Here is a 16,915-nt window from a genome sequence, read left to right on the forward strand (position 1 = left end):
GCGTTTCACCAATGAATGGCTTCGTCAGGGAGGAGCCAAGGGTCTGTGCTCTCACTTGTCTTAGTGATTGGATTCAGCTAGCACTTGAACCAGGATTTCCTACCTGTTGTTATCCCTCTGACTTTTTTTCAGCAGCAGTTGGCTATGATCGCCTCTCATTAGTGAATTAGATCCTATTGACACTAATTATTATTGACATTCTTTTGACAATTGTTGTTCATTGCGTTTTATTATCTTGTGTTATAATTCAATATAAAGGTGTTATTCTGCCATCACCCGTTTGACTGCGCTTCCCTATTTTTATTTTCTTTTCTTGATCTCTCACACCAAGGACTGGGGTCCCCTGTTTAGGAAGCTGCAAATCTTTTGGGTTTTGTTTTTTTTTACACACTTTATTTGTTTTTACACTTTTATATTATTGATGCAAGACCCTTCATGCTCCAGAATGGTTCATGTCACTTTATAATCATTTGTATTTTTTATTGATATTTATTTACTGCAAGGTTTTTTAACTATATTTATAAGAGGTAGTCAAGTATTTCAAGATTTAATCATTTGGCGCACCCACCCTTTTTTTTTCTTGTTTTCCCCTCTCCAAGCTCACTGACACACCAATATAAATAAATCGGTCACCAATGCTAGCAATACAATAAAGCGCTATGTATATGGATGGCGCTATATAAATAAAAATAAAAAAATGAAGTGAAGCACATCAAAAATAAGAAGTCAAAAGGTAACAAAAAAGGTTATTTGATGACTTAAAGAAGTTATGGTCGCATCCAACGTTTCGGTGCAAACAAGCACCTTCATCAGGGGCTCGTTATATAAATAAAGACATACAGGCACACTACCCACCACATTCCTTCTGCATTTATCTCCACGCTCAGCTCAAACAGCACTCACATTCATTAACTATTATCTATGCAAAAGGATCATTACAAAACACCAGCTCATTGCCATGCACCTTTCACATCAAATGTGTTCTATTTGACACAACTTATTTTTTTTAGAGCTAATTAAGGAAAGAGCGGTATTACTACAGTATAATGAACACTTCCCTCTATCTTGTAAAAAAAAAAAACATAATTTAGCTAGCCTTGCAAAAAGCAATCTTAAATGTGAATATCTAATTTTTAGAGCTTTCTTAACTGGATTTGCATACTACATGGATTTGCACAACCAGAACCAAATAGGGACTTCAAATACAATTTTGACACAGCTTGAACATGAACTGTTTAATACACACGGCAAGATGTGTTTCCATGTAATGTCATCCTTGCAGTTTAATTAATAGGCTCCATTGCACTGTTCTTTTAGTAATAAAAATGATCACAGACATACAGTATGTTTCATTACCTGCATTGATTAAATCTGCATCCACCTCATTTTCAAGAGGATATGGGCCCTGCAGCAAAAAATATAACAAAAATGACAAAGGCAAATTGGCGAATCTCCGAGTTAGTAGACAGTACAATAGTAATAATGATTTCTTTCTGAGGAACCAACATAAGTCTGCTGGCACGCTTAACCCCTCTGTGGTCTAAAACTACTTGTACTAGTGGATGGAATTCCAATTAATTCTCATTTTAGACCTACAGTACAACGTTTTTAAGTTAGCTCATGACATGTTATCTCTTTACTTTATTTACGCTGCTCAAATACTTTTGAATCTCAGAAGGAAAAAGCCTTGTCCACTAAGGAAGTGACAGTATCCATAAAACACTAAACTATTATTATCTGTTAACGTGTACAGTATATATGTATATGTATAGTATATTTATATATGTATGTATATATGCTAACTTATTCCACTGCACAGTACAATGTGGAGGTAAGGATAAGCGCAGAAATTAAAATACATAAAAACAATAGGAAATGAGGTCCTAGCACCAGCACCAAGTCGCTAAAAATTGAAAATGGATGGGAGAGTGCTGACATATGTGGGGTATAAGGCCGCTCAGTGTGGGAGGCTATTAGCTGTCAGGAATGTGCTTACTTCAGCTGTTTAACCACCACTCACTACTGCTACAGCTATTCTGACCCCCATAAATGCCTGTGAGCTTATCCTTTGGATTTTCTTTTCAGTTGGCATAACCAGGAAGGATCACGGAGAGCTCTGGCTTTACTGATGACTGCCTATATTTTTGATGTACTTTATATTCATGAGGCTTTTCTAAAAATGTCTGTATATAACAAAAGACAAAAATACTCAATGCTACAGTACATCCAAAGTAACAGAAAATACATGGTAAAATACTCCCCACTTTTTAAGTAGCAGGTTTTTCCATGAACCTGTATAGGACTGGTCTATTGAGACTTTACTCCCTCCGCTGTAGAGGTAAATGAGAATACTCACAGGTAGTGTTAGGACCTGCATAGTAGCCGTGCGTGACGTGGCTGCAAGCTTATAACGCTTTGGTCAAAGGGTTTAACTAAATTACCCTTACTTCTGAGAAGACATAGAGAGAATTATTTTACTATGTGTTTTCTGTCACATTGGATGCAGCATTGGGTATTTTTGTCTCTTGTTGTATACATTTAGCCACGCCCAGTAGCACTCCTTTTGACACAAATATATATTTTGATGTGGTGGGTGCTGGGGTTAGAGCTTGCAGTGATTGTGTGTTCATTAAATGTCTGTATCTAGTCCAGGGGTGCGCAAAGTTTCCTTCATGCGCCCCCCTGTCTCCTCGCGCCTCCGTGTCGCGCTGCTCCCCCCCCCCTGCACAGTTCCAGCATCAAATGACGTTGTGGGGTCATGTGACGTCACATTGCCATGGCAACATGACGTCACGTGACCCCGCGACGTCATTTGACGCCGTGTTGCCATGGAGACGCGTCGCTGGAAGGCAAGGTAAGTAAAAAGTTAGAGGCCTCACACAATCCCCCGCTTTTATTCTAACAGCCTTCAGAGAAGCGCGAGACCTTAGTAAAAGCCGCTCCCCCAACTTTGTGCACGCCTGATCTAGTCTACTTTTCTCTCTGTTTTATTTTGTTCAGCTTAAGGACTCCCTCTTCTACATGTTCTTTTACTGTTCCTTAACATCTGGTGAAGCAGTATGCCTGCATTAGCACAGGTGGCTTATGTTTCCCTTACCTACCAAACATCAACAGCAAATGGTTTGTTTTCTGTTGGGGACAGGAGATAGCAGTCAAACAGGGGATCATTGTCAAGCAGAGTAGGGCCCGACCAGTGGTCCGGAATAGTTCTAGCTGTCCAGGATCTCGACCCCGGTAGCAGCCTTAACAGTAACTGAATTCTGATGCAATACAAAGGGCCTTTGAACGCACTTAGGCTTTACTAAATACTGTTCTGTATCCAATTTCCTAATCTCTCCTTCCCCGCTCTCTGACTATAACCCTCATCTCAATTTCCCTCACATTCCACACACTCCAGCCTCGCCTTATGCTCCCAACCTGTGTTCCATTGACCTTCAGTCCTTGGAATCCAGCCTAAAGTCCAAGCTTTCTTTATCACCTCGCTCCAATACCCAAACAGTCTTATCAGAGCCTCCTCACTTGACCAGTGTGAGCCTCCTCCATGCCCACACTCCAGGCACTCCAACCCATAACATGGACAGGAGAGAAACAGAACCCCTTGGGAGAGCACTCAATAATGTACAAAATCACAGTATACTCTCAATGGAAATGGTCATATGTGAAGTGAGGAATGAGTGATTTAAAATAAAGTTTAATAGGAGTAATAACTCAATTAAAATAGATATAGAACACTAAATATACAGGTGAATGAGACTCAATTTGAGCCAAAAAGCGTAGCGAAATTAATATATACCGGATTGATGTGTGTATATTTGCTATCACCCTTGATGATATGTTCAGGGTTTAGCTAGCCTGTGAAAAGGTAGCACAGGTACAACCTGGGTATATAGGGTTGTAGTAATTTAGCAACAGAAGGGGAGGTGAAAACACCAATGGTGGTATAGGTAATTACCCCTAGCTGAATTTGCAACAGGTGAACCAAATGCTAAATAGGCACTGCAGCTGTCTATGTGAGTGAGCTGTACTAGGGACTAAGGTGATAGCTCTACAAATCCCATATTGTGACAATTCAGACAATAAAACCACTGTGAATATCAGTGATAATGGCTGTCACATATGTACACGTTTTGGATAGTAGGCAGACAACCCACAGTAGGTGATTCACCTATGTGGAGAAACCCAACAGGGGTTAAAAACTCCCAGCACAGCATACAACTGCTGGTAAACCAGTAGGCAAAAAATAAAAAAGAGAGAACAGTAGTACACACGTAGTGTCTACTTACACCTCGGTAGGTAAGAACAACAGGCATCCGGTATAGGTAAAAAGCAGACCCAGTGGTAGCGCTAGAGTAATAAACACCTACTTGCTAATGCTGGGTGTTTACAGGCTTGCCACGGGTACTGCTGGTATATAATTCAGTGAGCTCAATGCATGTAAAGAGCCCCGTGTTAGGGAGCTAGTATGAGGCGGACGCGCTCCGATCACGAGCGTTAGTCCTGCCCCTTTGACGTGATGACGTCAATGCCGATGTACGTTTCGCAAAGGCATGCTTTTTCAAAGCTGGTAGGAGCGTGAGTGCTGCCCCCACCTTTTATTGGAGAGCGTGGGCTCTGATAGGTTACTCAGTATCCTATTCATGAAGAGCAGTTAAGTAGATAGCGTGGGCAGTGTTCTATTCTAAGTCCCTGCGCTGCAAGTTAGTAGTGGAAAGGTCCCCACTCAGACACTGATGCTAATGCAGAGTAAGTGTAATATACACTGTCTGTCTGTGCCTATTGAGTGTAGTAGCATGACCATTATCCTGCACTGTGCAAAGGGCTTACACTGTAAATAACTAAATTGGCAGCTGGTACATGAGGAGAGGCTTATGGGCATGACGCAATAGGAGGTACATAGTAGCAAAGACCTATAATGGGTCAGAGATGATACACAGTATTTAATGGGACAAGGCTGCACATAAGGCTATATGAAGGGGCTAAAGACAAAGCCCTCATTCAGACCATTTGGGAAAAGAGTCTTGAGTGTATAAATCCAGTGGGACTCTATTTTCAATCATTCCTGGTCCCAATTCCCCTTCCTAATTCCCATAGAGAATTGGTCTATGCCCCTGAAGGTAAGTACAGTATGGTCACCCCGGTGGTGTTCATTGACATGTCTAGCCACCGGGGTGTCCATACCGTTCCTGATACTACCCAGGTGCTCAAGGACACGTATCCTGAATGGGCGTCTGGTCTTCCCTACGTATTTTTTTGTGCAAATGCATTCTGCCATGTATATGACTCCTGAGGTTCTACAGTTAATAAACTTGCGTATATTAAAAGTGCATGTGTTATCCCAGTTATTGAACGTTTTGGCGTTCACAATGACAGAACAAGCTTTGCAATTGCTACAGTTGTAGCAGCCTGAAGGTTTGTTGGGAAGCCAGGTTTTGTTGACTGGGGCCTCAAAATGGCTTTTCACCAGTCGGTCGCGTAGGTTCTTGGACCTGCGACTGGTCATCTCCGGGTATGTCTTAAGTACTTCCCTAAGGTCCTCATCGGCTCTGAGGATGTGCTAGTGTTTGTTGAAGACACACCTCGCTTGGTGCCATTGTTCATTATAGGTACCAATGAACCTGATGGTATTGGGGGACCCGTTAGTCGCCTTGTCTTTGAGTAAGTCTAGTCTTGACGTGTTCTTGGCTCTTTTGTATGCCTTGTGGACCATATTTTTGCTATAGCCACGAGCCAAGAACCTATCTCTCATTAGTGAGGCCTGTGTCTCGAACTCTTGGTTATTCGTGTAGTTCCGCTTGATATGCAGGAACTGCCCTACAGGGATGCCTTTTATAAGGTTAGGTGGATGGTGGCTTGTAGCCCTGAGGATGCTGTTAGTAGCAGTACTCTTCCTATAGATAGCGCTGCTTACCATCCCTGTAGGTTCGATTTGTATGGTGAGGTCGAGAAAGTTAATTTTATTGGGACCAATCTCATATGTGAGTTTGAGGTTGTGCGTATTCTGGTTCAGACCATCGATGAATGTCTTGAGGAGGTCTGTGGAACCCCTCCACATCAAGAACACATCATCGATGAATCTGTACCACATGTCGATATGGTCCGTGAAAGCCTCATTGTTCTCACCAAAAACAACCCTTTGCAGAGTGCAGGATAATGGTCATGCTACTACACTCAATAGGCACAGACAGACAGTGTATATTACACTTACTCTGCATTAGCATCAGTGTCTGAGTGGGGACCTTTCCACTACTAACTTGCAGCGCAGGGACTTAGAATAGAACACTGCCCACGCTATCTACTTAACTGCTCTTCATGAATAGGATACTGATTAACCTATCAGAGCCCACGCTCTCCAATAAAAGGTGGGGGCAGCACTCACGCTCCTACCAGCCTTGAAAAAGCATGCCTTTGCGAAACGTACGTCAGCAGTGACGTCATCACGTCAAAGGGGCGGGACTAACGCTCGTGATCGGAGCGCGTCCGCCTCATACTAGCTCCCTAACACGGGGCTCTTTACATGCATTGCGCTCACTGAATTATATACCAGCAGTACCCGTGGCAAGCCTGTAAACACCCAGCATTAGCAAATAGGTGTTTATTACTCTAGCGCTACCACTGGGTCTGCTTTTTACCTATACCGGATGCCTGTTATTCTTATCTACCGAGGTGTAAGTAGACACTACGTGTGTACTACTGTTCTCTCTTTTTTATTTTTTGCCTACTGGTTTACCAGCAGTTGTATGCTGTGCTGGGAGTTTTTAACCCCTTTTGAGTTTCTCCACATACTCACAGACTCACCTACTGTGGGTTGTCTGCCTACTATCCAAAACGTGTACATATGTGACAGCCATTATCACTGATATTCACAGTGGTTTTATTGTCTGAATTGTCACAATATGGGATTTGTAGAGCTATCATCTTAGTCCCTAGTACAGCTCACTCACATAGACAGCTGCAGTGCCTATTTAGCATTTGGTTCACCTGTTGCAAATTCAGCTAGGGGTAATTACCTATACCACCATTGGTGTTTTCACCTCCCCTTCTGTTGCTAAATTACTACAACCCTATATACCCAGGTTGTACCTGTGCTACCTTTTCACAGGCAGAGGCCACCTCGATTTACCATCTAGCTAAACCCTGAACATATCATCAAGGGTGATAGCAAATATACACACATCAATCCGGTATATATTAATTTCGCTACGCTTTTTGGCTCAACTTGAGTCTCATTCACCTGTATATTTAGTGTTCTATATCTATTTTAATTGAGTTATTACTCCTATTAAACTTTATTTTAAATCACTCATTCCTCACTTCACATACGACCATTTCCATTGAGAGTATACTGTGATTTTGTACATTATTGAGTGCTCTCCCAAGGGGTTCTGTTTCTCTCCTGTCCATGTTCTTAGTACACCCCAGATAGTAGCACCTCATTGTTTCACACATTAGCAGTAGCGAGGGTTCCCTTTCCCCCGTCCCCCTAGTTCGTTGACTCCGACCCATAACCCTGGCTAAACACGCAGATACATTTTCTGCGCTCTTGTACTTGTTCTGAATTCCTCTGGAGGAAGACATAATCTCTGGCAGATTTCTTTCACAAAAACAAATATTATTTGCTCTTTTTCTTGCCAAACAAAACTAATTCACCTCTTTTATAAACAGGCATAAATGCAACCCATGCCACCTCTTCTCTGTCTTTGACAATTTACTTGGACCTCCTGATACAGTACATCACGCTCCACTCCTTCCATTACACCACAAAACTTTCAATGGGCAAGGTGGGAGCTACTGTATCTGCAGAGAAATTCCCTCTGTCCCTTCCACATAATTTCTTCCTAATCCTTCATATTCTGCCTTTGACTCATTTTTTGCCAAGTACAGAGGAAGATGTGCCTCTGTTACTCTTCTCCTCAACCACCACCACATGCAGCCTTTCTCCCATTTTCTCTCACATCCTGACACCTCTCGCTTCTACCCTGGTCTCCATCCTCACTGATATCTTTAATTTATCTCTTTGTTCTGGTTCTTTTTCATCTCATTTTAAACATGTTATTATTCATCTTATTGTAAGGAATAACACCCTTGACCCTACCGTCCCTTATAACTTTCGCCATGTCTCCCTCTTGCCTTTTTCCTCTAAACTTCATAAAGAAACAATTTGTTTAAGTATACTTCACTTTCTCAACTCCCTTAACCTACACGACCCTCTCCAATCAGGCTTCTGCACAGCAAACTCAATAGAATCGCTCTCACCAAGGTAGCTAATGACCTATATTTTTATTGTTCTTGACCTTTCCTTTGTTTCAACCTGCTGACCACCCTCTTACACATTTTACACTCTCGTCATCCATGGCACAGCCCTCTCCTGGTTCTTCTCCTATCTTTCTCACCGATTTTTCAGTGACTCTTTTTCAAACTCCTCCACTACCTCTATGGAACTCTCTGTAGGTGTATAGTACCTCAAGACTCTGTTTCAGATCCCCTACTATTCTCTCTATACACTCTCTCGCTGGGTGATCTTATTGACTCCTTTGGATTCAGCTATCACCTCTATGTTGATGACATACAACTATACTTACAGTATCTACACGTGACCTTACACTTGCAGTCCAATAAAAATTACAGAGTGCTTAACATTGCTGAGATGGAGCTCATCACATTCCTTCCACAACCAGATGCCCGTGGTCTCCCTAGACTGCACTTTAAATAATGCACTTTTACTCCTATGTGTCCGTAAGCTTCCTCACATAAAGTAACGTTTAGATTGTAAACTCTTTGGGGAAGGGCCTCCCTTTGTCTTATGTTATCATTTATCTGTCGTGCTTATCCCCATTGTTTGTACTTTATTAACCATGCAATGTAATTTTGTAAAGCGCTGTGTAAACTGTGGCGTTATATAAATAAAATTATACATAGCTCGTTTCAAGCACAATGCTAGACATACCACACTCTATCACCTGCAGCTTCTCTCATTATGCCCATTAATTATCCCTAGAATATTTTAGTATCACTCTACACATTGTACAAAGAGCAAAAGTAAACCAAATCTACTTATTTCTACTTGTGACTGGGAAATGTTTCTGTCACCAATAACTTCCTCAATCCATGCATTTGTAGGCAAGGCTAGGCCAGGTATTTACTGTACAGTATATTACTCTATGAAACTGCCACGGTAAACTGAAACACAGGTGAGCTGATTGCTTAGGAGTAGAACACAAAATACTTTTTAAGTGTGTGTGTGTACAGCAGCCGTCCTGCTGTATGCTTCAGAAGATTATGCCTTGTCTCTTTGTGGTAGAAGCCCTCTTAAGTTTTCCTCCTCCTGCGTGGTGGGTTTTGCTAACCTGTGCCCCTGCCTGGAGAAGAATGCCCTACGGCTGCTGGCGATGTGTATGCACTTTGTTGCAAAGTACTGAGAGCTGTTTATCTTTAGGGAGTCCAGTAATTGGGTTCAGAGGACTGTGAAGATACAGTTCAGCCTCTCAACCCCACAACATACTTAATCTCATTTGCTACTGCAGATCACTGGAAGCAAAGACGTTTCACACAGCAAAGTCTTTCTCAGACAGTTACTTTTTCAAGAAAAAACTACTCTTGCAAATAGGAATGATTATATGTGACTCTCTTCTAATAGCATAATGACAGATGCAAATATATAAGTGCTTAGGTATAACTACTGTATGTATATTGACACGACATTGAATTGTGTAAACTAGCATAGTGCCTGAAATACATACAAAACACAAAGTATGACAGAAGGTTTTTAACACACACTGGCAAGGTAAGAAAGAAATATTTTAAAGAGAATTTCAAATGCTTCTAAATATGAGTAATTATAAAGTGAGAGACAAGAACACCCCTTTGAAAGCACTCATTGAGTATGATATGATGAATAAATGTAATAAGTGATACTTTATTGATAATGGCTTAAAATATTAAGATGAATTGATAATAAACAACTAACACGGGTGACCTAACATATAAAAGAAACCAACATGCTTAATACAAAAACTGAAACAAAAGGGAAATCCGTAACAAGCAATTACTTAATAGTAATAATATGGCTCGCAACTAATATAGAAGAGAACCCCTAGGTCCAGCACTAGAAAATGTTTAAAAAACCTGTACATTGATTCCCCAGACGCAGAGAACCAGCGAAGGTGAGGGTGAGGCTGAGGCGGAACCACAAGAGGAGAAACTTACCCCGCACCCCCATCCCCCCCATTGTTCTCCCCTTCCACCCCCTGGCCCGAGCCCCCCCCTGTTCATCTGTCCGTTTACCCAGTCTGTCTGTAGATGTCTAATCGCTCACAAACGGGAATAGCACATACAGTAAGCCGAACCTGTACTTTGCCGTTACCATACTCACTGTATGTATATTATTATCTGAACAAAATAAAAAAATTTAAGTTGAAAAAAAAAAAAAAAAAAAAAACTGTACATTCTAATCAGGTAGCAAGGGACTGACCATTATAATAACTGTAAATAAATGACATAAAAATGTTCCTCCTAAAGCCACAAATAGCATAGAGTACTCCCAAACCAATATGTCAGATAACACAATCAATATTGACTAGGTGCACAGCTACTATAAAGGTACCTAGAGTGCTTGGTCCAGGATAACAGCAAATCACTGCTAATTACCTAGTTGTAAATTAAACATAAACATGGTAGATCCTGATACATAGAGTGCATAAGAGCCCACAAAGTGTGTTGAAATGGCCCTGAGGCACGGATCTCATCCGTATCAAGTTATCACCTCCTAAATTAAAACTAAAAAAATGCACTTAAGTAACAAAAGGTAATAGATGAGGAACAGTCAAATTGAGAATCAAGGGATAGGGTGGAACCGCAAGTGTAACACACATACTAAAATCAGCAGCCAGCTACTGTGTAGATTAAATGTAGCGACACACGAGACACTCTGATATATGCACCAGCAGTATCTAAATCTGGAGGCTACTGTATTACTAGCGCCATCGTCATGGCGTAGTAAACAAATATAATGAGTAAACTTTAACTGAAGGTAATATCGAGCCCGTAATGGCCATTAACAGAGTGTGTGAGATTCAAAACTGCCTAATAGCAGCTTGCGGCTGAACCGGCACTCAGCAGTGCCTCTCACCCTCATCCCGGCATGAATGCGTCATGACGTCAGCCTGGTCCCGCCTCCCACCTGACGTACGTTTCGCGGAGGCGCTTTGTCAAAGGTGGTGCACCAGATTTGACAAAGCGCCTCCGCGAAACGTACGTCAGGTGGGAGGCGGGACCAGGCTGACGTCATGACGCATTCATGCCGGGATGAGGGTGAGAGGCACTGCTGAGTGCCAGTTCAGCCGCAAGCTGCTATTAGGCAGTTTTGAATCTCACACACTCTGTTAATGGCCATTACGGGCTCGATATTACCTTCAGTTAAAGTTTACTCATTATATTTGTTTACTACGCCATGACGATGGCGCTAGTAATACAGTAGCCTCCAGATTTAGATACTGCTGGTGCATATATCAGAGTGTCTCGTGTGTCGCTACATTTAATCTACACAGTAGCTGGCTGCTGATTTTAGTATGTGTGTTACACTTGCGGTTCCACCCTATCCCTTGATTCTCAATTTGACTGTTCCTCATCTATAACCTTTTGTTACTTAAGTGCATTTTTTTAGTTTTAATTTAGGAGGTGATAACTTGATACGGATGAGATCCGTGCCTCAGGGCCATTTCAACACACTTTGTGGGCTCTTATGCACTCTATGTATCAGGATCTATCATATTTATGTTTAATTTACAATTAGGTAATTAGCAGTGATTTGCTGTTATCCTGGACCAAGCACTCTAGCTGCCTTTATAGTAGTTGTGCACCTAGTCAATATTGATTGTGTTATCCGACATATTGGTTTGGGAGTACTCTATGCTATTTGTGGCTTTAGGAGGAACTATTTTATGTAATTTATTTACAGTTATTATAATGGTCAGTCCCTTGCTACCTGTTTAGAATCTACAGGTTTTTTAAACATTTTCTAGTGCTGGACCTAGGGGTTCTCTTCTATATTAGTTGCGAGCCATATTATTACTATTAAGTAATTGCTTGTTACGGATTTCCCCTTTGTTTCAGTTTTTGTATTGAGCATGTTGGTTTGTTTTATATGTTAGGTCACCCGTGTTAGTTGTTTATTATCAGTTCATCTTAATATTTTAAGCCATTATCAATAAAGTATCACTTATTAAATTTATTCATCATATACTACAATGAGTGCTTTCAAAAGGGTGTTCTTGTCTCTCACTTTATAATTACTCCTTATCCCCTATTGCACCTTTGTCACTATATCATTATACTATATATTAAGCTGATGCGAGAGTCACCTTTCCCCTTCCCCCCCTATCCCCCATTTTGTTTCTAAAATAGGAGGAACCCACCGGATGAAACTTTTTTCCGGAGAAAATGAAAAGAAAATATTCTAAATAGGAAATACACTAAAACTGGAGTGACAGAGAATAGGTGGAAACAACGTTAATCAAGAGGGAGACAAAAATATAACCAAGGTTCCCCCCAGGGAAGTCAGAGGTACAGTGCAGAATTTAGCAAATCCTTTGGGTAGACGGAAGGAATTACTAAACAGGGAGAAACAAGCCATAAAACGGAGCCTATGATTTACACCAGACGACAGCAGCCAAATGCTTTTCTCTTTTGCATATTTTTATATGCGTACCAAGTTCTAATTTTTCTAGGCTACGAGCACGTTACTGTAATAATATTGGAGAAATGACTTACCAGCCCAAGTACTCCATTTTCACTCTGAAGGTGGACTGTTATGTCTTTCTTGATGTAGTTGCTTGCCAACATTGGAATACCGATGCCTAAATTTGCTGCAATATGTTTGTTAAGGTTAAATCATAGAAACAATATTACTCAAACAGGTTGGATCAGAACAACTTAGTAGCTAAAAGATTGATTAATTAAATTTGTTGTAAAAACAATCCGTTAAAAGCAAAGGCATTTAAAGTGACGCAAATAACTTTTTCAAATCTACAGTATAAAGCATGTTAAAGCTTTATAAAACTAAAAGAAGTAATAACATTTGATCTTATAAAGACCCTTCATTTTTAATTAAGGATACCATACATGCCATCTTCAAACTCCAAAGCTGCTCGTCTAATTATTCTCTCTCGTACAAGGTCTGATTCTTTTTTAGGTTTAGGTTTAGAATCTTCAGATTTTCTGATTGTTCGTTTCTGTAAAAAAAAAAAAAAACATTAAATACAAACTACTTTAACAATATGTACATTTTGCTTTGATGCAATACATTTTACTAAACACTAAAACATGGAAAAATTACTAAGCAGAAACCAACTAGATTGCAAATGATCATTATCTCCGCTTCCTAACACATTTATAACAAAAAAGTGTTTATTTTGATTGTATTGTAATTTGTATTATATTTAATTGCACTGTACTGTATTTGAATGGACAAAAGTGTTATTAGCCATATTTGACTAATAGGGCCATTGCCCATTCCTGTGTGTGTTGTTGGTGGTAGAGGGGGTGAGTGATGGGGATATTTGCCCCGGTGTGGATGGTTAGGCCTCCCAGATGAGTTGCAGGAGGGGTAAACACATTTTTACCATCAACAAAGCGGGTACTGGTGGTTATCCCCTTCCTTAGCGTTTAGACACTAAGGTAATGAAGCTCTGCTTTTATTTTATTTTTATTACATAGGATTGAAGCAAGGGTGTCTCCGGAGATGAACCACATTAATTTCAGGTCCGGAGACTGCCTGCTTAATCCTATGTACTAAAAATAAAAGCAGAGCGATCGCTTATAAGAGCTGTACAGGGAGATGCACACAGAGAGCCCATGTCTCTCTGCTCTCTCTGCGCAGCTCTTACAGACTGGTGGCGGCCTGGTAGGATTTTAACACAGCGGGAGCCCCATTCAGATGCAGGGACCCCAGCTGTGTTAATCCTTATGGGAAATTCCATTTTCACTGTACTTGGCCACGCTCAACCCGCTCCATGTGACGTGCAGGGTTAAGTTGAATCGTGGCACATCTGCACAACCACCACCATGCAAAAACCCTATTTCAGGCTATGGAGGGAAATCATACCTTCAGCTCATTTCGCTTGTCAAGCAACTACATACAAAATTGGGCAGTATGTCACTTTTTTTACAAGCAATATCTAAAATGCGATTTGCAATAGATAATAACGGTAAGAAAACTGTTTGGTGAGCAGGGATGGGCGATTGCCCAGGTCTGGAGAACAAAGGGCATCCTGTGGAGATACCTTTTGTATCTGCCAGACTTGTTGGAGCCTGACCAGAGATGGGGCATTGGGTTAGTTGGGGAAAGATGGCGAGCGTAGGCTAATCCATATTTTCCACCCATCCGGCTTTTTGAGCCGCTTCGCACGACTCCTCTTCTGACGTCAGCCTAGAGATGAGCCCGTTTCTATTGGCTGGTGGGAAAATTTCCCTTGCTCTGATTGGTCGCTTCTCCTACTTCCATGCTGAAGATAGTTCAGTGGAAGGTATGTAAGGAGATGCCCCAGTCAGAGAACCAGACCATCCATCCCGTGGCTTACTGTATGTCCCGTCTTTTGCGGCCAAGTTCTACAAATCGAACGTAGCGATCTCGTTCAGGTTTTCTTGCCGAAAACAGTTCAAGGAGTATTGGGACTAAGTCCCGGTCAGGAGTTTCTGCTGAATCTCAGTCCAGGACATCCTAAACAAGGTTCCAATCAGGGTAAGCCCTTGCAAGCGGGCGCCCTGCACCTAGGAAAGGTAGATTTCAGCCCCCAGGCTCCCAGGAAGTGTGAGGTTTCTGTATTTTGTGATAGGTATTTTGTGTTTTGTTGTGTTTCCAAGGTTTTATTCAAATAAACTCCATTTTATTTCATTGCGTTGTTTTGCCTATTGACTGATCCCAAAAAAATAAATGTGTTAAAAGACTTGGTTTACTGTAACAGCCGACAACAACATTAATTTCTAAAAATAACATTACAGAATTAAGATGCTACACAAACGTGCCATGGAAAAAGGTTTAAGACTTTCAAATAGCTTAAGCAAACAAAGTAAAGAGAAGTATTTTCCCGATTGGTAGAAGGGTTAGAAAAATAGGCCATGCACTGAAGCTGGATGGCGTTAAACTAAAATTAAGTATGGATTCCCAAACATTCTACTATTTGCATAGAATAGAACCAACCAGATGCAGTTGAAACGAATAAAACATTATTTAATGATACTGTATTTGTTATAAACAGAAGGGTGCCTAAATAGGCTAGTCTTTAAAGAGATAAGGGGACATGAAAATACTACAGTGGCCAAGTAACCCTTATTACAGTCGGCCAGAGAAACATGTAAAATGGTGAGTAGGTAGAGGTATTTTAAACCAGGCAATAAATTACACAAATCATATAGGATGCTGAAATAATTTTGAGTAGAGTTCTACTAACAAATCACACAGACAATTAGGTTGACTTTGATAATCTGCTTCTGTAATACACTGTATGAACGAACCCATGTTCTAGGCAGCATACAATAAAACTGACCTTCCTGACCTACTGCTACAGGTCTTCTTTGTTTTTCTCCATATTGTTGTGACATTAGCATTTCATTATTTATTTCTTTTTTCCCCGTTTTTAAATGTAAACAAAAACATTAAAATTAGTCATGAGATTTTTATCAAAATGTATATATATATATATATATAGGTCGAAACAGCTGTCTGTGGGTGGTTTTCTGGGAATGCACCTTAACCCTGGCTGTGCTCAAAGCTGTGACCATGCAGCAAGCTTAAGCCTATAGGGAACTATGTTAAAAATGGTTATTGAGGCAAATAGTGACACTGTGTGCTCATTTGCATGTAATTTCCCAGAATCCCTTGCTGCAGTGGAAGTGCTGTATGCTGGGTGATAATGGGGAAAGGCGGGGTTGCAGACCTGCCTAAGACATGCAGATGAGCATACAGTGGTATTTGCATATTTGCTTTCCTGTGGAGGGTTTTTGTCACTTTTTTTACTCACCATAACTTAACTCAGTATTATGGTATAGCCTATCCCTTAGCCTCTTTTGCATATCCAGTTAAAATCAACCCCACACTGATGAGACCCATCAAGGTCGAAACAGCTGTCTGTGGGTGGTTTTCTGGGTATGCACCTTAACGCTGGCTGTGCTCAAAGCTGTGACCATGCAGCAAGCTTAAGCCTATAGGGAACCATGTTAAAAATGGTTATTGAGGCAAAAAATTACACTGTGTGCTCATTTGCATGTCATTTCCCAGAATCCCTTGCTGCAGTGGAAGTGCTGTATGCTGGGTGATAATGGGGAAAGGCGGGGTTGCAGACCTGCCTAAGACATGCAGATGAGCATACAGTTGTATTTGCATATATATATATATATATATATTCTCCCCTAAGCTTCATTTTGCAAAGCCAGTATAACCAATCCCACACTGATGAGACCCATTAAGGTCGAAATGGGCAACAAGGGATTCTGGGAAATGACATGCACCATAGTGCCACCTTTTGCTTCAAAACCATATAACATGGTCCCCTGTAAGCTTATGCTTGCTGCGCTTCACAGCTTTGAGCACAGCCTGAGTTAAGATGCATAGCCAGTACACCCACAGACAGCCATTTCGACCTTAATGGGTCTCATCAGGAGAGAGAGAGAGAGAGATCGAGAGAGCAAGAGAGATCGAGAGAGAGATCACTAATTTTAATGTTTTTGTTTACATTTTAAAATGGGAAAAAATACCCCTTTTTTACCCACCATAACTATATATATATAGTAGTAGATTTTTGGGTGATTTGTCGACCAATATATATATATATATATATATATATATATATATTGGTCGACAAATCACCCAAAAATCTACTCGCCGAACAAAAAAAATCTACTCGCCACCTAGCCCCCCCCTAGT

At 40.9% G+C, this 16,915-nt stretch overlaps 1 protein-coding gene across 1 annotated transcript in view; it reads right to left on the reverse strand.

Annotated features, from left to right (window-relative positions):
* Positions 1–16,915, reverse strand: part of OXCT1 (3-oxoacid CoA-transferase 1) — a 227,914-nt gene that overhangs the window by 89,712 nt on the left and 121,287 nt on the right. Inside the window, exons 9-11 of the mRNA XM_075588804.1 lie at positions 13,112–13,226; positions 12,766–12,860; positions 1,357–1,405 (exon numbers count right to left, since the gene is read on the reverse strand). Coding sequence (XP_075444919.1) covers positions 1,357–1,405; positions 12,766–12,860; positions 13,112–13,226 — 259 coding nt within the window. The remainder of the gene's footprint in view (positions 1–1,356; positions 1,406–12,765; positions 12,861–13,111; positions 13,227–16,915) is intronic.

This window comes from Ascaphus truei, chromosome 1, assembly GCF_040206685.1.
Source record: "Ascaphus truei isolate aAscTru1 chromosome 1, aAscTru1.hap1, whole genome shotgun sequence".
In the NCBI taxonomy this organism is placed as follows: Eukaryota; Metazoa; Chordata; class Amphibia; order Anura; family Ascaphidae; genus Ascaphus; species Ascaphus truei.